This window comes from Rhinoderma darwinii, chromosome 3, assembly GCF_050947455.1.
Source record: "Rhinoderma darwinii isolate aRhiDar2 chromosome 3, aRhiDar2.hap1, whole genome shotgun sequence".
NCBI lineage: Eukaryota > Metazoa > Chordata > Amphibia > Anura > Rhinodermatidae > Rhinoderma > Rhinoderma darwinii.
The window spans coordinates 348,097,380-348,121,097 of record NC_134689.1 but is presented as its reverse complement, the minus strand read 5'-3'; the positions used below and the strand labels follow the sequence as shown (position 1 = coordinate 348,121,097).

Genomic DNA, 23,718 nt, shown 5'->3' with positions numbered 1-23,718 from the left:
TACTGTGGGGGGCATTATACTTTTTTATGGGGCATTTTTTTTATGATGAGGTGGGGCGCCGAAAGATAATTTTGCACGGGGTGCCATCTGACCTAAGGCCGGCCCTCTTTATAGTTATACTAGTAGGAGCTCTGTTTTTCTGATACAGAACTACAAATTTGCTGCTTAGATATTCATTTAAGTAATCCACCACTAGGGGGACCTTATGATGGGGGTGGGGCGCCGAAAGTACATTTTGCACGGGGTGCCATCTATCCTAAGGCCGGCCCTGTTTATAGTTATACTAGTAGGAGCTCTGTTTTTTTGATACAGAACTTCAAAATTGCTGTATAGATATTCATTTAAGTAATCCACCAGTAGGGGGACATTATGAGTTTACTGCATGCTGTCTATACATTGAAATTAATAATAACACAGTATGCAGTAGGCTCCTTAGCTCACCCCAGTGGTGGCTGCAGGAAGACAGAAAGTTTGTAAAGGAAGGCAAAGGATTTGGAGCTCTGAATCTCAAATACTAGCTCTAAATGCTATACAAGTAAGTTATAAAATGAATGCATGCAAAATATTGTACATAAAAATGACATGTTGTTAAAAGGTGGACACGTCAACACTCAATAATGAAGCATCAAAGAAATCATTAATTTATCACTACAAGTATAACTTCAGTAAGACATAACATGCTATCGTAACACGTTTCTTGGTTTCTACAGCTAATACCTGTGTTTTCACCCTCAGGTTCTGTGGAGGACTTTATCTGGATATTAAAAGGAAACTGCCCTGGTTCCTGAGTGATTTCTATGAAGCCTTCCACATTCAGTCCATTTCCGCCATTCTTTTCATCTACCTCGGTTGTATAACAAATGCCATCACATTTGGGGGGTTGCTGGGTGATGCTACAGATAACTATCAGGTAGGAGCAAATTTCCTGGTCTGATCTATATGCAACATACACAGTAGCCTTAGTTCACTAGAATTGTCTTATATTCACCTTTTAAAAGTCATAAAAAGCCCCATTCCCAAAAATGAAGAATAATTATGAAGAATATAATGAATTCTATAACTTAGAACTTTGACATTGTCCTCTATTATACCTAAAATTGATCTCGGGCCTGTATCAAGCTTCAGTATGGATGAGCCACTGTGCGTCGCAGCCCCTTCATTGTGCTGATCAGCTGAGGTCCCCGAGTTTGGACACACACCAATCAAACATTGATAACCTATCCTACGCCATCAATGTTTAAGTCCTGGAGAACACTTTTAACTTCATGCATAGTTCAGATGTTCAGTAAATTGTATCACTTTAAGGCTGTGTTCACACATCGCAGTCAAATTGCGTTTTTTTGTAAACTCACGGTACAAACGAAACTTGACATCAAAGTGTGAACATAGCCTTAATCAACTTAATCAATTCATCCTGATATTGTTCCTCTTTCTCTTACTCTACCTGAGTACCACAATGGGCCAGAATTCTGTTGTACATGCCATGCGCCATATTTATAAAGTGTTTTTTATGATTTAGACACTTTTTGCGACTCCCCAACAAGGGGACGTGGCTTAGTGGAAAAGGGGGCATGACATTTAGCGCCAAAAAAATCTAGAGTAAGTCAACCAATTGGTCATATAAAGTTAGACAAAAGTGTCAAAGATGCGCCAAATTTATCATCCAGCATGAGCGACTGTGTTAAAGAGGCTCTGTCACCAGATTTTCAAACCCCTATCTCGTATTGCAGCAGATCGGCGCTGCAATGTAGATTACAGTAAAGTTTTTTTTTTTCAAAAACGAGCATTTTTGGCCAAGTTATGAGCATTTTTATATTTATGCAAATGAGCCTTTCTTAAGTACAACTGGGCGTGTTTAAAGTTATGTCCAAGTGGGCGTGTATTGTGTGTGTACATCTGGGCGTTTTTACTTGTTTTACTAGCTGGGCGTTGTGAATAGAAGTGTATGATGCTGACGAATCAGCATCATCCACTTCTCTTCGTTAACACCCAGCTTCTGGCAGTGCACAGACACACAGCGTGTTCTCCAGAGATCACGCTGTGACGTCACTTCCTGCCCCAGGTCCTGCATCGTGTCGGACGAGCGAGGACACATCGGCACCAGGCGACAGAGGCTACAGTTGATTCTGCAGCAGCATCGGCGTTTGCAGGTAAGTCGATGTAGCCTCTGTCACCTGGTGCCGATGTGTCCTCGCTCGTCCGACACGATGCAGGACCTGGGGCAGGAAGTGACGTCACAGCGTGATCTCTCGAGAACACGCTGTGTGTCTGTGCACTGCCAGAAGCTGGGTGTTAACGAAGAGAAGTGGATGATGCTGATTCGTCAGCATCATACACTTCTATTCACAACGCCCAGCTAGTAAAACAAGTAAAAACGCCCAGATGTACATACACAATACACGCCCAGTTGTACATAACTTTAAACACGCCCAGTTGTACTTAAGAAAGGCTAATTTGAATAAATATAAAAATGCTCATAACTTGGCCAAAAATGCTCGTTTTTGAAAAAAAGAAACGTTACTGTAATCTACATTGTAGCGCCGATCTGCTGCAATACGAGATAGGGATTTGAAAATCTGGTGACAGAGCCTCTTTAAATTTGACCCATCTAGTCTAATTCAAAATTGTCTAAATGTAATTGTATTAGTAAATCTGCCCCAGTATATACATAATCTGTGACAAAAGGTAGGAAAAGGATGGCACGGGATGTGATCCAGATCATATAGTGGTCAAAATTGACTGGCAGTATAGAATTTTTACAATATTTAACCCCCTGTGCGCTGGCATGTACCAACATACATAAAATTACCTGAATAAATGAACACAACTACAGTGATGTGGGTGAAGTGGGAGTCGGCCACAGCTTTATTAAAACAAATAAAAATATGGGGAACCTTGGCCACAGATATTAATTTTTGAGGTCACCAAGCATGCCGGTGCCACCGCTTCCGCAGTGGGCATATAGTATAGTTCTGACTGGTGACCCTTCGATTACTCCACTATTTCGAAAGGGACAAGGTCCTCCCATACGCCAAGCTGTGACACCTACAGAACATATCAAAATACCAAATCAGAAACAACAAAAAACCTTCACAAAAGTACAATAAAAAACACATGTATACTATTAGGGAGGGTGGGTGAGACATCTGCACTTGTTGCTGTGAAGGTGTCCCAAGAGACAGAGCGACCCTCACAGCAAACCTATATTAACTCCCATGTATACGCCCCTAGATAACTTCGAACCACTGCCTGGCCAACACAGGAGAATGGTGCAAACGAAGTTAACCCCTTCCTACCACTGCGAGTCAACAGCTCCCTGGCTTATGCAGACAGAGCAAGTCTATAACAGGTGGTTGATGTATAGGAAGGGAAGCTGAATTATACCTACAGCCGCACAGCAAATAACATCATATTAGCAAATGACTAAAGTAATTACTATTCCATGTATTGGGGCCATCACAGCAGGGCCACAAAAGATGTTCTGCTTGAGGCTGCATTTTGATTCTTTACTGCCATTAAGATAAGAATGAACAAAACACATGACTGCACTTTTAGGCTGGGTTCACACGACCTATTTTCAGGCGTAAACAAGGCGTATTATGCCTCGATTTATGCCTGAAAATACGGCTCCAATACGTTGGCAAACATCTGCCCATTCATTTGAATGGGTTTGCCGACGTACTATGCCGACGACCTGTAATTTACGCGTCGTCGTTTGACAGCTGTCAAACGACGACGCGTAAAATGACAGCCTCGTCAAAGAAGTGCAGGACACTACTTTGGACGTTTTTGGAGCCGTTTTCTCATAGACTCCAATGAAAACAGCTCCAAAAACTGACGTAAAAAACGCAGTGAAAACGCCGCGAAAAACGCGAGTTGCTCAAAAAACGTCTGAAAATCAGGGGCTGTTTTCCCTTGAAAACAGCTCCGTATTTTCAGACATAATTGCAGTTATTGTGTGCACATACCCTTAGGCAATGGACAGTCGATTCTTACCTTTAATATAGGATTTAGCGCAGTCTTGTGGATGATAAGGTTAAAGCTGGCTATAGACAGAATATTCACTAGTGATAGCCGCACCATTAACAGAGAATACCAAATAGTGTATTGTAAATGATCAAAAATAAGTAACAAATGTAAAACATGTCCAATAAATTGTTAAGGAATTTTAAGTTTGCGTGCAAATGTTTTAAAAGCATAAAGGACTGATATTAAGGAATTGTATTGGACATGATACAATTTTCCTCACCCATGAAATAAACATAGAGTAATGTTCCGGTCATCTACATACTGCCAGGGGATACATATTAATTATATAAACTACTCAGAATCTGAAATCTGTGCTGCTGAGGTTCACTATAGTCTCAGTTCTCAGAAGCCGCTGTAAAGTTTAACAAATCTCAGTGCTTCAAATTTCCACAATAGGCCTGCATTTGGTTAATGATAGTGGAATGGGGGCAAGGGGTAATGGCCATGGGAAAGTTGGAGACTGCTGTACCTCTGATATTGTGATGGAAACAGAGTCCTGTGTTCTTATTGGACATTGATTTGCACCAGTTTTTTCATAAAAATTACACACAAACAAAATGTAGCAAAAACACATCATAAACGTCACGTGTGAACAAACCCTAAAGGGGTTGTCTGCTTTCGGCATCCCTTCTTGTTTGAAGTGTCCCTGACTTCAAGCTTATCGCACAGTGTCTGTAGCAGTACACCAGTGATCATCAGGAATCTGAGAGACAAGAAGTGTTTAATTTCCCTGCAGCACCACCACAGGGGAAATGCAGCATTACACAGCTCCCATTGAAATCAATAGGCTGTCTGTATAATGCACAGACATGTTGGGTCATCCAGAGAGAGGAAGAGAGACACTCTTTGTAGCTGCCCTCTCCTGCAGCTAATAGATGAGAGTTCTATACACGTGACCTCCCTCAAGATTCACAAAGACAATGAGAATGTATTTTCTAAGAGTAATAAAGAAAACAACATTTTATTTTAATGTCTTGTTTCGTTTCAGGGTGTGATGGAGAGTTTTCTTGGTACAGCAATGACGGGCTCCGTGTTTTGTCTCTTTGCTGGACAGCCACTGATCATCTTAAGTAGCACCGGACCCATTCTCGTCTTTGAAAAGCTCCTGTTTGATTTTAGCAAGTATGTATGACCGTGCCATGTGCCAGCAGCTTTACCCATGTCCATACATCACTAGTACTTCACCCTGACATCGATACATATGTGACTATGCTTTCCCTCTGTATCAGGGATACGTACCTGTAATGGATATGGGGTAGGGAGACAACAGGTGAGCCGTAATCTACCCGCAACTCAGTCCCTGCCTACTTGCACGGCCCGTCCTAAGTGACGGCGTACAACTGGGCGACGGTCCCTACGCTCAGTAAGTGCAAGACAGACAACACGAGACAAGGGCACACAGAAGCAGAGGCGACAAGCCTTCTTTACTGTGAGAACTGTGAATCTATGGAATAGCCTACCGCAGGAGCTGGTCGCAGCAGGGACAGTAGATGGCTTTAAAAAAGGCTTAGATAATTTCCTAGAACAAAAAAATATTAACTGCTATGTGTAGAAATTTTTTACTTCCCTTTTCCCATCCCACTTCCCCTTTCCCATCCCTTGGTTGAACTTGATGGACATGTGTCTTTTTTCAACCGTACAAACTATGTAACTCTCAGTGGAGGAGAACTTCCTGCAGAAGTAGGCACAGGGACGGAGATGGGTGAGAGACCTAGTGCCCTGGGACAAGACAGCACCCACTCCCACCTCGGAGGCGTCAACCTCCACGATGAATGGCTCCATTTGGTTAGGCTGAATCAGCACTGGGGCAGAGACACAGCACCTCTTAAGGATCTCAAAAGCCTGGACCGCCTCCGGAGGCCAGTGGAGGAGATCACCCCCTTACGAGGTCTGTAAGAGGCTTAGCGATGACCGAGAAGTTAGCAATAAATCTCCTGTAATAATTAGCAAACCCCAGGAAACACTGTAAGGCCTTCAGGGAGGCAGGGCGGACTCATTCTGCCACAGCCTGAACCTTGGCAGGGTCCATGCGGAATTCGTTAGGAGTGAGGATTTGACCCAAAAATTGTATCTCCTGCACCCCAAACACACATTTTTTTGTTTTAGCAAAGAGTTTGTTTTTCCGAAGGGCCTGGAGCACCTTCCTGACATGCTCAATGTGGGAGGACCAGTCCTTGGAAAACATAGTCTCTTAAAATCTCATTTATGAAATTCTGGAAGACCGCGGGAGCATTACACAACCCAAAGGGCATGATGAGATATTCAAAATGACCTTCGGGTGTATTAAACGCAGTCTTCCACTCATCCCCCTCTCTGATCCGGATAAGGTTATAAGCCCCCCCCCCCCCCCCCCCCGAAGATCGAACTTAGAGAACCATTGGGCCCCCTGAACCTGATTGAAGAGATCAGGAATCAAAGTAAGGGGATATTGGTTCTTTACAGTGATCTTATTTAAACTTCGGTAATCGATGCATGGCCTAAGACCACCATCCTTCTTCCCCACAAAGAAGAACCCAGCATCTACCGGAGAAGTAGAGGGGCGAATGTAACCCTTGGCCAGGCTTTCCTGGATATATTCTCTCATGGCTTCACGTTCAGGACAAGAGAGATTAAATATCCTTCCTTTAGGGAACTTAGCTCCTGGTACCAAGTCGATTGCGCAATCGTACTCTCTGTGAGGAGGTAACTCTTCGGAGGCCTTTTTAGAAAAGACATCCGCGAAGTCCTCAATAAACTCAAGTAGAGTGATCACCTAATCAGCAAGAGAAACCAAATTAATAGAAAAACATGACGTCATGCATTCATTACCCCATTTAGTAAGATCACCAGTATTCCAGTTAAAAGTGGGATTATGCATCTGCAACCAAGGGAGGCCTAAAATCAAATCGGACGAAAACCCCTGCATCACTAACACAGAACACTGCTCCAAATGAATGGAGCCAACAATGAGTTCAAAAACAGGGGTATGCTGCATAAAGTAACCATTAGCAAGTGGAGTGGAGTCAATACCCACTACCGGGACAGGTTTAGGCAAATCAATTAGTGGCATAGCTAGAGACATGGCAAATTCTACAGACATAATATTAGCAGCAGACCCTGAATCCACGAAGGCACTGCCGGTGGCAGACCTTCCATCAAAAGAGACCTGAAAGGGAAGCAAGATTTTATTAGGCTTCATGTTAACGGGAAATACCTGTGCGCCCAAGCGACCTCCCCGATGGTCACTTAGGCGCGGAAGTTTTTCCGGCTGCTTATTCTTGCGCCTGGGATAGGAGTTCAATTGATGCTTGTCATCCCCACAGTAGAAGCAGAAACCATTCTTCCTGCGGAAATCTCTACGTTGTTGGGGAGACACGGATGCCCCGAGTTGCATCTGTTCATCCGAGTTCTCCGTGGAAGAACGAAGCAGCGGAACCTCTGGAGCCATCATAGGGGAGCCAGAGGTGAAGGCACCAGAACGTTCAAGTCGTCGTTCCCTGAGACATCGGTCAAGACGTACCGCTAAAGCCATAACCTGATCTAGAGAGTCAGAGGTGGGATAGCTAACTAACTGGTCTTTAAGGGCGTTCAACAGACCAAATCTAAACTGGCACCTCAAGGCAGGGTCATTCCACCGAGAAGCTACACACCACTTCCTAAAGTCAGAACAGTACTCCTCAACGGGTCTCTTACCCTGATGTAAGGTCACCAGCTGACTCTCGGCCAAGGCAGTCTTGTCAGTCTCGTCATAGATGAGCCCGAGAGCAGAAAAAGAAGGTCAACAGAAGAAAGTTCAGGGGCATCAGGAGCCAAGGAGAAGGCCCATTCCTGGGGCCCGTCCTGGAGCAGGGACCTAATTATACCCACTCGCTGGCTCTCAGAACCTGAGGAGTGGGGTCTTAATCGGAAATAGAGTCTACAACTCTCCCGAAAAGAGGAAAAAGTCCTCCGGTTCCCTGAGAACCAGTCAGGCAACTTGAGGTGGGGTTCAAGAGGTGAGGTGAAGGGTACTACCTGGGTAGCATCACGCTGGTTGAACCTCTGAGCCAGGTCTTGGACCTGTAGGCAGAGACCCTGCATTTGCTGAGCCAGGGCCTCAAGGGGATCCATAGTAGAGTCAGGGACCAGGGTAAGAAAAGGTATAAGGCCTGTGATTATGTAATGGATATGGGGTAGAGAGACGACAGGTGAGCCCTAATCTACCCGCAACTCAGTCCCTGCCTATTTGCACGGCCCGTCCTAAGTGACGGCGTACAACTGGGCGAAGGTTCCTACGCTCAGTAAGAGCAAAACAGACAACACAAGACAAGGGCACACAGAAGCGAAGGGAAAGTAGGGGCAGTTGCCCACGGAAAACCGTGAGCAACAGGCAGTGGTGAACGAGCCGAATCAAACCAGGAGAGTACGTAGTAACAAAACAGAGCAGGAGAATAGTCAGGCAAGCCAGGGTCAAAAGTTACAGCGGTCAATCAGGTAAATAGCAGGAATAGCAGAGCCAGGAAACAAGAGAATCACAGGCAAGGAACATGCTGCAAGTGAGGGTATAACTAGACCACGGGCGGGTGCTAGAACCGTCAGGCCAGGCTGTGATAGGTTCTCCCTCTCCTTAGCCTGCAAGCCTGAGTGGTAACAGATCGCGTCACTCTAGCAGACCTTGGAGCTGATGAAGGCTGATTAACCCCGGGCGTCGACACAGAACCTGTGTCAGGCAAACCCTTTACAATACCCTTCTGGTTATTTTTTCTGACCGGCTTAAAACTTGTTCCCTGTCGATTAACATTACTGCTACCATAACATTATGAACATATCATCGGCATTGAAAGACAACGTACTAAAGATGTAGAAAAAGTTGCATTTATCACATGTTTTTCCTTCTGCATAACTCAATATAATATTTAAATGAATGTGTTATCTGAGATGAACTCCCTTCATTATTATACGCCAGTGAGTTATCACAATACAAAGAGATACGTTTAGATTAGTTACAGCTCAACTTACATTTTTCCACTAAACTTAGAAAATGTTGACTTTAAGCAAAATTATTGTCTATAATTCAATTGTTTCATGCAGACGTAGCAGAGATAAATTTGTCATTTGGCTCTATATATCGTGATATCACTTGATTTATCTTAAGAGTGTATTCATACCGTGCGGTTTTGCCCCGTTTTTCGTGCACGGCCAAAAACCACATTGCAAAACCACATGCATTTCTACCGCGATTTGCCACAGTTTCCAAGCTAACTGCAAAACTGTGTCAAATCACTGTAAAAACACATGCATTTTTACAGTGCGGTTTTCAGCCGAGCGGCATGAAACGTGCCAAAACCGCACCATGTGAGTAGACCCTAACTCAGCAATTAATCACAGTTGTGGTTCTGTGCCGTATGGCTTTTGGCATGTTTCAGCTGTAGAAACTGTCCAGCCAATAACTGCACCAAAAAACATCGGCTATTTGCAGAGAAAAACATCCTACAAGAAAAAGTATAATATCCAGTTCAGCTCTGGCACCGTTTTAGTCACGTATTATTTCTGTATCACAACAGACTTTGAGGGTTATTCCTAACTAAAACATTTGTGGCAAACCCACAAGATATGCCATAAACGTCTGATAGATGCAGGTCTCAGCTCTCACCCAACCCCCATCTTATCTGGTGAGGCGGCCGCATCATCCAGGTGGTGAAGGAATGGAGAGGTGGCTCTCTCCATTCATTTCTGTGGGAGTTACAGAAACAGCCGAGCAAGTAGGCCACTTTCGCGGCCACCTCTCCATTTATTCTCCATCGGGAGATACTGTAGGTGCTGGACCCATAGCTGGTACCCACATCTATCAGGAATTTATGGCATATCCCATGGAAATGCCATAAATGATTTGTTGAAGATAACCCATTAATGCAGTTTGATTAAAACAGGGGGAATAACTATAGGGGGTTGCAGTGGCATCTGGGCCTGTAGGGCTGAGGGCACTGTTACAGAATTAGCGATGGAGCCCAGGAGCTTCAAGTTACCCCTCTGTTTAGTCGCCCTGCTGTTGCCATTCTTTACTAATGTATTAACCAAAAGTAATATCTAATTGCAGAAGTAATAGTATAGACTACATGGAATTCCGCCTGTGGATTGGCCTCCATTCAGCTCTGCAGTGCCTTATCCTGGTGGCCACCGATGCCAGTTTCATTATAAAGTACATCACACGTTTCACAGAGGAAGGTTTCTCCACCCTCATCAGCTTCATCTTCATATATGATGCCATCAAGAAAATGATTGGAGCCTTCAAATATTACCCCATAAATTCTGACTTCAAACCTGACTATGTCACGACATACAGATGTGAATGTGTGGCACCTGACCCAGGTCAGTGGACACATTAAACCGATGCTGAAAATATCATACAAGGGTGATAAATGGGTTATGAGGGTATTTCTACTTTCTAGTTAGCATAAAATATTCCAAATTAGTATTTCCCTAACTGGGAGTGCTGGGGTAATTTGGGTAAAATTGGGGTAATTTCAAATTTCCCACCGTTCTCCTGACACCATATGAGCAGGCCATTAACTGTTTTATAATACTATATAGCCGGCATCCTGTATGCAGAATATCACAAACAGTAGTCTATGGTTTCTATTGGAATTGGAAGTTCCCTCAAACTAGCCATAGGGCATCATGATGCTTAGATATGTGGGGCTCTCTCTTCCTCCAGAACATGACTGTCAGGGTTGCATGACCCATCTAAACATCTGTATAAAGGAATTCTCCCTTTTTGGATATTTTAACCATCCATCAGCGCTAGTATTTCTCTATACAGCTGCTTGGGAGTATCGTGTTGCTTAGTATTTCTGCATGAGAATAAAAGAGAGAGTGATATCTTAGCAGGACCAAGGTAAGTAAGAATTTGGGGTCAGGTAGTGTGGCTCTTTCTTTACTTCCAGTGGAAAAAAACCTGTCCTGGTCTGTGATGATGACCCAGGTGCAGGACAAATTAGTCCTTATTCACATGACAGGGATAATCGGCTGGGTGACAAACGTTTTTTTAATGGCCATCACAATGCTGCATTAAAATCAATGCATGTCTATGAGGCTCTTCACACGGACGTTTTTTTTAACGGACCGTGTGAACGGATCGGGAAAAATAGGATATGTCGTATTTTTGCCTGTTTTGCCGGATCCCTTAATAGACTCAAGTCTATGACGGATCCGTGAAAACGGGTCCCACACGCATCCAAATCAGCCGTGAAAAACAGCCGTTTTACATGGCCAATTTGACACCCGGTTATGTGAATAACACCTCTTGCACACGAGTGAGTTCGGGCCGTAAAAAACGGTTTGTGTGTCGGCTGGATTTCCCGGCCCGACCATGGTACAGATGAATGGGACTCCTGGCATCATAGACATTTTATGATGCTAGGAGTCCCTGCCTTCCCACGCAACTGCGGTTCCGTACTGTAACATTTTGTTCAGTACAGAACAGAAGTTCCGCGAGAATGCAGGGACTCCTAGCATCATAAATGTCTATGATGCCAGGAGTTCCGCTCACCTGTACCTGGGCCAGGAAATCCAGCCAACACTCGGGGCCGTTTTTCACAGCCCGATCTCAGTCTTGGGCAACTGCAAAAAAAAGAACAGTTAACAGGGCTGTGTCTTGAATCGTACACCTAAGTGATCATCACACGACCAGGACAGAATTTTATCCACTGGAAGTAAACAATGATTGTGACTATTGAATTACAGCCAGCAGAGGTCTTGAAAACAATAAGGAATTCATGCAGAAAGTGTATTAGAAAATTATATAACTTTACACAATGAATAAACGTTATTAACTGAAACCTTTATACCTCTTTAAAGATGGGTTCTGTTCATTTCTCAAAAAAACAAAAATGATTTCAATGGTGACAGATCCGGTGCCAATGGTTTCCGTTTGTGTCAGTTGTGCAAGGGCTCCGTGGTTTTGACAGAATGAATACCATAGTCGACTAATGAATACCGTAGTGAACGAAGCCTAAATTATTATTTTTTTTACGTATCCCTAAAAAACAGACTCTTTTCTTTCCGTTTGTGTCAGTTTGTCATCAGTTATACTCCATTTTTAATGAATCCGTTTTTATCTTTGCATTAGGGACTGTTCACATCACCGTTCACTTTCCGTTCCGGGGTTCCGTCTGAGGTTTCCGTCGGGTAAACCCCGCAACGGAAAGTGAAACTGAAACCACAGCTTCGGTTTCAGTCACCATTGATATCACTGTGCACTGTGGCACTATCTATAGTGGGCATGGTGGCACTATATGTGCATTAGCACTTTATATGTGGGCACAATGTCACTTTATATGTGGGCACTTTGGTACTATCTACAGTGGGCACTGTGGCACTATGTGAGCACTGTGGTACTATGTGGGCGCTGGCCCCATGTGGGTTTTATCTACAGTGGGCACTATGGCACTATCTACAGGGACATTGCGACACTACCTATATGGGCACTGTGGTGTTTTCAGGGGGTTGGGACAAAAAGAAAAACCCTGACAAATGAAATACATCCTTTTTTTTTAACGGCCATGAAAAATGGATGGCAAACTGATGACAAACGGCCATTAAAAACTGACAGATGGACTGGAAATGGATGAGAATATGGAGACACACTGATGCAAAATGGCCACGAAAAACTGACAGTTGATCAGTTTTAATGGCCATTTTTTTTTTCACTGTCGTGTGAATGTAGTCTCAGGCTATGTTCACATCTGCGTCAGGGCTCCGTTCGGACGGAGCTTTCCGTCGGAACGGAGCCCTGACCGACTTAAACTGAAACCGTAGGTTTCCGTTTCCATCACCATTGATTTTAATGATGGTGGATCCGGTGCCAATTGTTTCAGTTTGTTTCCGTTGTGCAAGGGTTCCTTTGTTTTGATGGGATGAATACCGTAGTCAACTACGTTTATTCTGGCCCTGCTCATGCACACGGTAAAGCCACGTGCACAAACTCTGTTTTGCCAAATTACGAACATGTGGACACTGCATTATATGTCCGCATAACACATGTGTGCATGAGCCCTTAGACCAGTGTTTCCCAACCAGATTGGAGTTCCTTGAAATCTGGTCAGGAGGTGTCAAGAAGACAGCAGCAGTGAGAGCTGTCATGGCAAACTCAGCCTGCTCAGAGATGCTTGTCATGGTGGTAGGCAAAACAACGACATATCTCATCCATATTATAGAATGCTTTACCGGTTCCTACACCAAGCCTCTTCAGGAGTAGGGATTTTCTGGGCGTGGAAACATTTTACAAAGGTGGTAATAAGGTTGAGAATGAATGAGCATTACACAGGATTATGTTCGTGAACAATTATTGTAACAATTGTAACTGATATCTGCCACATCTCTTCTTATTCTCTGCATTCTTTTCTCTGGCTTCCATTCAATGCCTGTAAGTATTAGCTTTTAAAGCTTCTGATTTTTTGTTATTAGAATCCTAATTTTTCTTCTATCTTCCAGTTATTTTATTTCGTTTTTTAAAAGGGGTTCTATATATTTGAACATGTAAGGCTTATTTAATAAATCACTAAATGTGCTCTACAATTAAAGCATACATCATTTCGAAGTAAAAGAACTACATTTGCTCCTTTATTTGAGCCCTATATTCTAAATCATAGGAAATTTGACATGACGTGTGGGTATTTAGACCTCTCAGTAAAATCTGTCCCTCCACTATAGTGACCCAGACAATGCAAGTGTTGTTACAGATCAATCAGCTGTTTTTCAATGCATAGTAAGGACATTAGTTGACCATGTATTCAAAGCTTTCCATATTATAAACACTTTCTACAAATATCCTGTTAGAAAACATCACAGTTTCGATTGATCTCCTTCGGTCCTCAAGATCTGTTAAAGCACTGCTGAGGTTGTCTCCTAATTCGTGAACTATATTACAGGGGTTATTTGCTTTGGACAGAACCTTTTTGTTAGAAGGCCCCTGCTTTTGAGACCCCCAGTGATCATCTGTAATCTGTTCCATTTCCCTGCAGCACCACCACAGGGGAGAGGAAGCATTACATGGTGCCCATTAAAAATTACTGCTGGGTCCTCCATAGCGAGAGACATTCTTTGTAATTGCTCTCTGCTATTGGCTAATAGATGAGGCTCCTCAACAAAGGACCCCCGTTTACTGACTAAGAATTCCATTAGAGGTTATTTAAAAATGCTTGTTTGCTAAACCAGACAAGTTGTATGAAGACCATATTTGTAGTTATAGCCAAATAATAATTTTATTTTCTATCTACATTTAAACCCAAAACCAAAAATTTTTGTTTTGCAGTGAACACGACTTTATTCAATGCTTCAGCTCTGTTTGCACCAAACAACACTAACATTTCTTTGGTAAGTAAAGTACAGTAGATCTGAAGAAACTGAAATGGAGGGTTTCGATATATTGAGGGTTGCTCTAGCGCACACAGGTTTAATCACAGTTCTTTGGATATTTTGGGTAATGATCAAAGGAGATAATGGGAGACATGAGCAATATAGGACAGAATTCTGTCGCAAATTGTGCCTAGAATAGATCATGCGTGCTACGATTATTATGTGTTCATGACACTTTTCACACATGACTTGACAGTTCTGAAAAATATCAAGACATAGGAATGTGGCTAGTTAGTAGGAGTCATAAAATGCGCTCAATTTATTGAGAGCATATGCCATCTTTTGGGGAAAATTGTGGTTGTATATGTACGCCAGCCTTGAAAAATAAGCCCACCATTCAGTATATAAGATAAAGCACATATCTCCCATCTGCAGGTAGCCTATTTTGGCAGTTTTACATATGGACTTCCACTCAGCTTATGAAATATCCCAGTTTCATTCATTTGTACAACTTTGGAACACAGCAATCTCGGCGATCAATAATGGAAAAGATAGACTCACATCGGTTCTAGCATTTTCATATGCTTCCATAAAACCTATGAGTTGTACAGAGCATAGACTTCGTAATATAGATGGGGATTTTTTTTTCGGACAGAGTTTGACAGAAAAAAAATTGTTCCATTCTCGATCCGATGCTTTGAGGAGTGTATCTCTGATATGTGGCACCGTGCAGTGCACCATACGGAGTGTGCCATGTGCATGAGGTCCTATACAATGCAAATATCTTGGTAACCATTAAATATAGTTGTGCTTCTTTGAAGTATATAGCTTATTTTAGACTACATGCAATAAAATTGCATAGAGATATAGTAAAATACCCAATAAACCACAGAATTTTTCATTGTATTATGCCACAAACTGTGGCAGCAGGAATGGCTGTTGTTTGCTTTCTTACATATAGTCGTGGTGGAGATAATGTGGTACAGACATGATGTGTATACTTGCAGAAGAATGGAGTAGTATTGTTCTAAAAATATGTTGGTTATCGTCTTCCCTACATAAATTCCAAGTACAATGCCATGAATAACACAGCTTTGGACTGGAACCAGCTTAGTATGAAGGAATGTCTGAAATATGGCGGAAGTCTGCTTGGAAACTCATGCAATTACGTGCCTGACCTGGCGCTAATGTCGTTCATCCTTTTCTTCGGAACCTATTCTATGACAGTAACGTTGAAGAAATTCAAGTTCAGTCGATACTTTCCAACCAAGGTAAGGAGACATACATCCTCTTTTTCCAGCATGATTCACCGTGGATAGTGGCGTACATGGAGGTCAGGGGCCCCATAGCAAAGATAAAAATTTGTCTCGTTTCACAAGCTGCTTAACACTACCACATATCTGGTACCTCCACCTATTTTTAGATCTCGAGCACAGTTTGCTAGTATAACTACATATGTGGAGACCACATTCATGTACAGAATCCCACTGTCCATTAAAATGGAGACAAAACCAACGTGGAATGGGCTCCCTTTCATCACAGGCTCCACAGTAGCCAAATGGGCAGCCTCTATGGTGGTATATTTACCCCTGACGGTGGTGGCTGAAAAATGTAATAGGAAATGTATAACGTGAACATAATTAGTTATTGTATCTGTGTAGTGTATGCAACTATTGTGTGTACCATGTAGAGCCTGTAGGACCCCCGGTCATGATATTCTTGTTAACCACCCTTTTTAACTGTTTCCTCAGCTTCGCACCCTGGTGTCTGATTTTTCCATTGTCTTCGCCATCCTTTTCTTCTGTGGTGTGGATGCATATTTTGAACTGGAGACACCAAAATTGCATGTTCCTAGTGAAATTAAGGTTGGCCCTCTGGTGTCTTTTTCCTGTCCTGTGTCAATCCTTTACTCTTACATTCCTCTTGTTTTCTGTAAGCCTAGTGTAAGCCGGGTATAGAGCATTACCATGAAAGATAAAAAAAATAATAAACACCTCTTTGGGATTTTTTAACTTCTTATTTCACTGCCCTGATGTGCACCACCAATAATAGAAATTAGTATACAGGATAGGGGGGTCTTGGAAAAGAGAAAAGAGGGCGAGAAGTTGAGATATCGAATCTCTTATTAAAAGACGGGCTGTGGTAATAATAGATTACCAAATAGGGATAGGGTGAGCGGTCCCTTATGGAACACCCTATAACATATCAAATCCCACTTAGCATATGATGTAATAGAAAGCTTTATGAAAAACCAAGTGGGAATGGAGAGGGATAGTGAATTGAAATAAGTCTGAATTGAATATTGTGTATTCTAAGAGCAACAAATAGTTTATTGCCGTGAAAGCAAGTGCTGGAGTGAATAATGGCAACACGGTTACAAAAATTGAGTAACCTAGGAGCCAGAATGTATCAATTCAGACATCCTTAGAAGATACATTGTGAGTGTAAAGTAAACACGCACACTGATTCGACTGCGCTATTGATTCCGTCAAAAAAACGGAAACCTGACGGAATGGTGACAAACAGAAACCATTAGAAATGTTTCCGTCACCTCTCATATCAATCAGGACAAAAAGAAAAAGAAATTGAGACAGCACTACCAAATATTCAAAACGAAGATCCTTTTATTCCACGTGTGTGCAACGTTTCAGCTCGGTGTGAGCCTTTCTCAAGCATATCAATGATGTTGCAAATGGAAGCTAAGGTTTCCGTTTGCCTTTCCGTTAAGGGGTTCTCCCGACAGAAACCTCCGACGGAACCCCCCAACGGAAAGCCAACGATGATGTGAACAGGCCCTTATAGGAGATGTTGTTGCTCTTTGTATGAGACTTGAACATAGCCGTATGTAAGTGGGTTAAACTAATGACTGGCACACGAAACGTGAAACAGAAACTGCTGAATTTAAGGTTCAACTATTTGAAATTTTCAAGTCTAGTCATCAGTATCAGCCTTATTTTTTAAGCATAGATCACAGTGAGCAAACTAATGAAGAAGCAAACCAAAAGTGCAGCAGTATTAGGGTATGTTCACACGGCAAACCAAAAACAGCCCCTGATTTTTAGCTGATTTTCAGCTGTTTTTTAAGCAAATAGCGTTTTTTGCGACCGTTTTTGGAGCTGTTTTTCTATTGGGTCAATGAAAAACGGCACCGTTTTTAAAAATGGCAGTGTAAAAAACTCCCCGTGGGAACGGAATGCCATTTTTCCCATTGAAATCAATGGGCAGATGTTTGGAGGCATTCACTGCATTTTTACCCGTTTTTCGGGGCGTTTACATCCTGAAAAACGGCTAAAAAAATGCTGTGTGAACATACCCTAATAAGTCGCTCCCACTTGTTTATAGTGAGAGCAAACTCCTAAAGCTTGCGTGTCAAGCAGAGGTCACAGCAATCAGCTGTTATGCGCCGTTTTCACAGAGTAGCGTAACATCTCGCTAGTCTGTTGAGATTGCTCCACTATGCAAACGCTGTATTTAAGCAGAGCGGGCCAAATAAATTTCAAGGCTACGAGCATGTATCACTTATCTCTCGATTAAAGAGGCTCTGTCACCAGATTTTGCAACCCCTATCTGCTAGTGCAGCAGATCGGCGCTGCAATGTAGATTACAGTAACGTTTTTATTTTTAAAAAACAAGTATTTTTGGCCAAGTTATGACCATTTTTGTAGTTATGCAAATGAGGCTTGCAAAAGTCCAAGTGGGTGTGTTTAAAAGTAAAAGTCCAAGTGGGCGTGTATTATGTGCGTACATCGGGGCGTTTTTAATACTTTTACTAGCTGGGCGCTCTGATGAGAAGTATCATCCACTTCTCTTCAGAACGCCCAGCTTCTGGCAGTGCAGACACAGCGTGCTCTCGAGAGATCACGCTGTGACGTCACTCACAGGTCCTGCATCATGTCAGACGAGCGAGGACACCGGCACCAGAGGCTTCAGTTGATTCTGCAGCAGCATCGGCGTTAGCAGGTAAGTCGATGTAGCTACTTACCTGCAAACGCTGATGCTGCTGCAGAATCAACTGTAGCCTCTGGTGCCGGTGTCCTCGCTCGTCTGACACGATGCAGGACCTGTGAGTGACGTCACAGAGTGATCTCTCGAGAACACGCTGTGTCTGTGCACTGCCAGAAGCTGGGCGTTCTGAAGAGAAGTGGATGATACTTCTCATCAGAGCGCCCAGCTAGTAAAAGTATTAAAAACGCCCCGATGTACGCACCTAATACACGCCCACTTGGACTTTTACTTTTAAACACACCCACTTGGACTTTTGCAAGCCTCATTTGCATAACTACAAAAATGGTAATAACTTGGCCAAAAATGCTCGTTTTTTAAAAATAAAAACTTTACTGTAATCTACATTGCAGCGCCTATCTGCTGCAATAGCAGATAGGGGCTGCAAAATCTGGTGACAGAGCCTCTTTAAGCTGTCCCTAATCTACAGCCGTGTTTGTCCTGACGCGCGTTTCCCTGATGTCAGTCAGTTTCTTCTAGCTTCTTCTATTGCCACAGCCGGTCTTTTATTAAGAGATTCAATATCTCAACTTCTTGCCCTCTTTTCCAACATTCCCCCTTTCCTGTATACTAAATACCATGAAAGATGTAGCTTTACAGACAGATGGATATTGCATTTGCTGCACTGAATATACTGAATTTTTCTTTTCTTTTCTAAGAGTGTTTCTAAATGTCTTGTTTCCTCCTCTTTTGTTCATGCTGCATTCTTAAGCTTCGTAAACTTATTAGTGACTTCTCAATCTTCATGTCTATTTTGATCTTTGTTGGTCTGGACATGCTCTCTGGATTAAATACTCCTAAACTTCAAGTGCCTACTGAGTTTAAGGTAAAAAATGTGATAAGAAAAGCAGGGGAAAACCTAGTCTTATACAAAAGAGAATCACCTTTACAAGGCTGTACTCAACCTCGAACCCATTAGCTAGACACAGGGCCATCATCAGAAATTTCTGGGCCCCATACAGCCAAGGAGTCTGGGTCCCCCTCCATTACCAAGGGTTGAGCAACGGAAAGTGGTGCGCTCATGTTTGTACATAATGCGCGTTAACTGATTTTGGTACTGATGTCAATTACAGTGAACAAAACCATGGGTTAGGCACATGACCAGTTAATGCCCTGGTTTTAATAACAATTTATGAACTGGTTTTGTTCAATTCATCCAAAACGTATGCCAATGTAAGGCATACAGTAGGATACGTCAGCCGGGGAATGAATCTGGGGAAACTCTTGAAGTCACTGTCCATAAATGGACAGTGGCATTAGTAGCTTTCCCAGAGCTGGAGTCCCCGGAGCTTCTACTAGAGCTCTGCCTGGGGACTCCGGCGCTGTTCCTGATGTCCATATTTGGACAGTGATGTCAGAAGCCTCCCCAGGGCGAAAGTCCAAGGGCAGAGTGATTGTGACGCTCTGCCTGGGAACTCCAGCATTGGGAAGCTCCTGACATTACTGTCCATAAAGTGTTGTCAGGAGCAGTATATGTTTTTTTTTACGGGATCTCTCAGGATGGAATAGCATAGCTTACTATGCTATTCCATCCTTCAAATAAAAGGTAAACCCCATTCACATGAGTTATATTGTAATTTGCAGGGTATTTTCAGTGCGCAATCCGCACCGAAAATAGGAGAGCTTTAGCCATGTGCCAATTTAAAAGCAAATTGTTCTTCAATTACTCTTCCAACCTACATGTATTTGGTCTTGTTTTTCTCAGAACATGTTGGGCTTCCATATTGTGTTAAGAAATAAGTGATATATTTTTTATTTATTTTTTTTAAATGTAAAAGAAAAAAAAGGGAAATTTAAAAAAAAATGGAAATATGCAACTTTAGGGGATTTTTTTCTGACATCTGGTGCATGCCACTGGGTAAACACACCTGAATACATATTTGGCAACTTCTGCCGACTTCAGCGATACTAAATATGTGGGCATTTCTCACATGCTGGGCGCAAGGCGGAGATGAATGGTGCGCAAACTGGCGTTTGGAGAGCAAATTTTCGAAAGATTATTCCATAGCGATCTCTGTGCATGTGACCAGTGTTGCGACCAAAGTTGCCGTGTATCTCCAGCCTAAAACTGTACAATACATCAATACATATGATATGAAAGATATAGATATAGATAAAGAGATAAGATAAAGAAATAATAATAATCTTTATTTGTACAACACAAAAAAAAAATCGCAATTTAGATAGATATATAAAGATATTATAATCACCTAGGCAGGGGCTACACAACGACTTTGGCCGCGACACGGGTCCCATGGCCAAAAATCGCTTTGTCCCGTAGCCTACATCACAAGTAAAATGACTGCGACCACATTCACTGTCATTACTTGCCATGTAGGCTACAGAACATAGTGATTTTTGGCCGTGCAAAAACTATACTATATATCGATAGATAGATAGATAGATAGATAGATAGATAGATAGATAGATAGATAGATAGATAGATAGATAGATAGATAGATAGATAGATAGATAGATAGATAGATAGATATTGGGGAGAAAAAGGTGTTTTATTACCACTATTACTATTACTGTTCTCCCTCTCCTGACAGCCTGCCAGGAGAGGGAGAAGTTATAGCAGGTCGGCGAGGGGGGGGGGGCTGCCAGTCGGGCAGGCCCCTTTTTTTCAGCCATGAGACCGGGCCCCTGATGGCGGGCCTGGCTAGACGTGTCTATTTGGGATTTGAGTTTCGAGCCTGGTAGACTACATTATTGTTGTTTGTTATGAACTGTGTCCACAGGGTTTGACAGATGCAAACATTAAATAGGAGGCTACTACAAAAGAAAAAGGACCACCAAATTAGCTAAATGTGAAGAGAACTTTTATTTTCATAAGAGATTCTAAATGTCTTTGATACCTTGAAAATACTCCGTTGTAAAATATTTGGAAGTGAATATAGTTTTGAGTAGTCTGTTTCAATAAATTTTGTTGATTTTTCCTTAGCCAACACGACCAGACCGTGGCTGGTTTGTTTTCCCATTTGGGAAGAACCCTTGGTGGATTTATCTGGCCAGCGCATTACCTGCTCTGCTGGTGACAATTCTGATCTTCATGGATGAGCAAATTACAGCAGTCATAGTCAACCGAAAGGAGCATAAGCTAAGGGTATGTATGATTACATTAAATATTTCTCATTTCTATTGACATTTTAAACTCATTGATATGCCAGTAGGTATTTTATTGACACTGTCACATGGTGTGGTAGCTGTATACAGTATACATATAGCTCTACATATTGAGATCATTTAAACTTTTGCATCTTGTATGCTGAAAAGTGCTTGTTAGTGAGCTTATCCTGAGACAGCAGTAGTGACATAACTGTTTCCTAGTTGTCAGTGGTACACTCAGCACCTGTTTTTTGATGTCCAGTGGGGAGAGGGAAAAGCAATATCTTCTGGTGTGAAATGGAAGCAAGGTAGGTAAGTAACCTGGTGTCCAGTGTCTTGTAGATTGTCCAGTGTGGTGCAGAGGAAGATGACCTCGGTTCCAATGGGGAGGAATGGTAGGTTGTTGCTCTCAGTGGCGTAACTAGATTCCTATAGGCCCCAGTGAACCCACCAACTTGCTGCTCAGATCTTCAGGCGCGTTGCAAGGGTCTAATAAGGGCAAAGGCACAAGCCCCTGTGGCACAAGCGTCAGAGGCACCAGCTCCAAGGTATATGTTCCTCCCCCCAAAAAAAAAATATATATATATATCTCAAAGACGACATAGCTATATAACAATTTTCTCTTTATGATAATATACCTCTAAATAATACAGTCATGAAGTTAGCAAATATCACTATACAGTTACTAAACAAAACTCTGTATACTAATGACAATATTACCAATGATACCACAGGGACAAACAATGCCGACACACCATATGACCACATATTACCACCACATAGGGACTGAATAATACCACCATATTGTTACTGATTAAAAAACACTATTCTGAAATCAATATTACCACCATACAGTGACCATATAGTGGTAGATACCAGTTCTTCACAGGCGCTCTGCAGACCATATAATAGAATACAGTACAGTAAAATCCAGTGACTCACAGGTGACATCTTTACTGATTGTAGTCGTTCACTTTCCCTTTTGTTCTTCATCCAGCCCAGACCCCAATGACGACTTCTTCCAGCCATAACTCATCGCTGCAGAATTTGCAACACAAACATCTTTGGCTCTTTTGTGCCTTCATATAGTAGTTAGGTCCTCCTTTGTGCACCTATTTAGTAGTTAGGTTCCTTTTGAGTCCCAATATAGTTCCCCTATAAGCCAATGAAAATAAAAATAAAAACTCCTATCCCCATTCCCATGACAAGCGTAGTAGGTTTCACCTTGTTCCCCCATATAGCAGTTAGGTCCCCCTTTGCGCCCACATAAAATAGTTACGTTCCCCTTTGTGCTCCCATTTAGTACTTAGATCCCCTTTGTACCCCAGATAGTAGTTAAGTCCCCCTTTGTGCATCAATATAGTAGTTAGGTCTTCTTTTGTGCCCCCATGTAGTAGAAAGGTCCCCCTTTCTGCCCCATATAGTAGTTAGGTCTCCCTTTGTGCCCGATATAATAGCTATGTCCCCTTTATGACCCATGTAGTAGTTAGGTCCCTTTTGTTTCCCCATATCATAGTTAGGTCCCCCTTTGTGCACTCATATAGTAGTTAGGTCCTCCTTTGTGCAACAATTTAGTAGTTAGGTTCCCTTTGTTACCCAATATAGTTCCCATATAAGTCAATGAAAATTAAAAAAAAAAAACTCCTAACCTCATTCCCATGACAAGTGGCTGGGTCCTTTCGCTGCTTCCTGCAGCCTGTTGCCCACAGCCCGGTGCAAAAGGCGCAATACAGTGTTGTCATCGCGCCACCTGTGCTGGCCTCCTTCATAGCTCTAGTAGGTCATAAACCTAAAACAGCCTGTGGATTAGTAAGTGGCAAGGCAGAGAGCCAGTGGCTCTCTGCTCTGCCATGGTCAGCAGCGCTCGCCCGGGGGTCCTTCCCCTCTGGGCGTGGTCGCACCCCCTGCAACTAGGATCGATATGCCCCTGATTGCTCTTGACTCCACTGGGAAAGGATAAGTATTTTACCTGAGCATAAGAACATATGTGGTGTCAAGTGGAGATAAATGGAGAAGTCTGTCAGCTATCGACTGCTGACTTTACAAGCTTTACATCAATTTGTAGTGCATACTGGGGGCAGCAGGCTATGTGCCCTTCTTCCACTTTTGGCCATTGGACAAATTCATCAGTTTATAGGGATATATGGCTGCCACTATAGATCCCATAGCTGCTGTCAGACATCTTTCCTGAATGACAAATCTGACTTTCTATGGAATGATAAATTCCCATATGACTATATAACTTTCTAGGTAAGCCATTCAAGT

At 42.6% G+C, this 23,718-nt stretch overlaps 1 protein-coding gene across 1 annotated transcript in view; it reads left to right on the top strand.

Annotated features, from left to right (window-relative positions):
* The window catches only part of SLC4A5 (solute carrier family 4 member 5), a 135,742-nt gene that overhangs the window by 71,948 nt on the left and 40,076 nt on the right, over positions 1-23,718 (top strand). Inside the window, exons 12-18 of the mRNA XM_075858486.1 lie at positions 736-910; positions 5,018-5,151; positions 10,085-10,356; positions 14,300-14,361; positions 15,414-15,614; positions 16,095-16,208; positions 21,290-21,451. Coding sequence (XP_075714601.1) covers positions 736-910; positions 5,018-5,151; positions 10,085-10,356; positions 14,300-14,361; positions 15,414-15,614; positions 16,095-16,208; positions 21,290-21,451 — 1,120 coding nt within the window. The remainder of the gene's footprint in view (positions 1-735; positions 911-5,017; positions 5,152-10,084; positions 10,357-14,299; positions 14,362-15,413; positions 15,615-16,094; positions 16,209-21,289; positions 21,452-23,718) is intronic.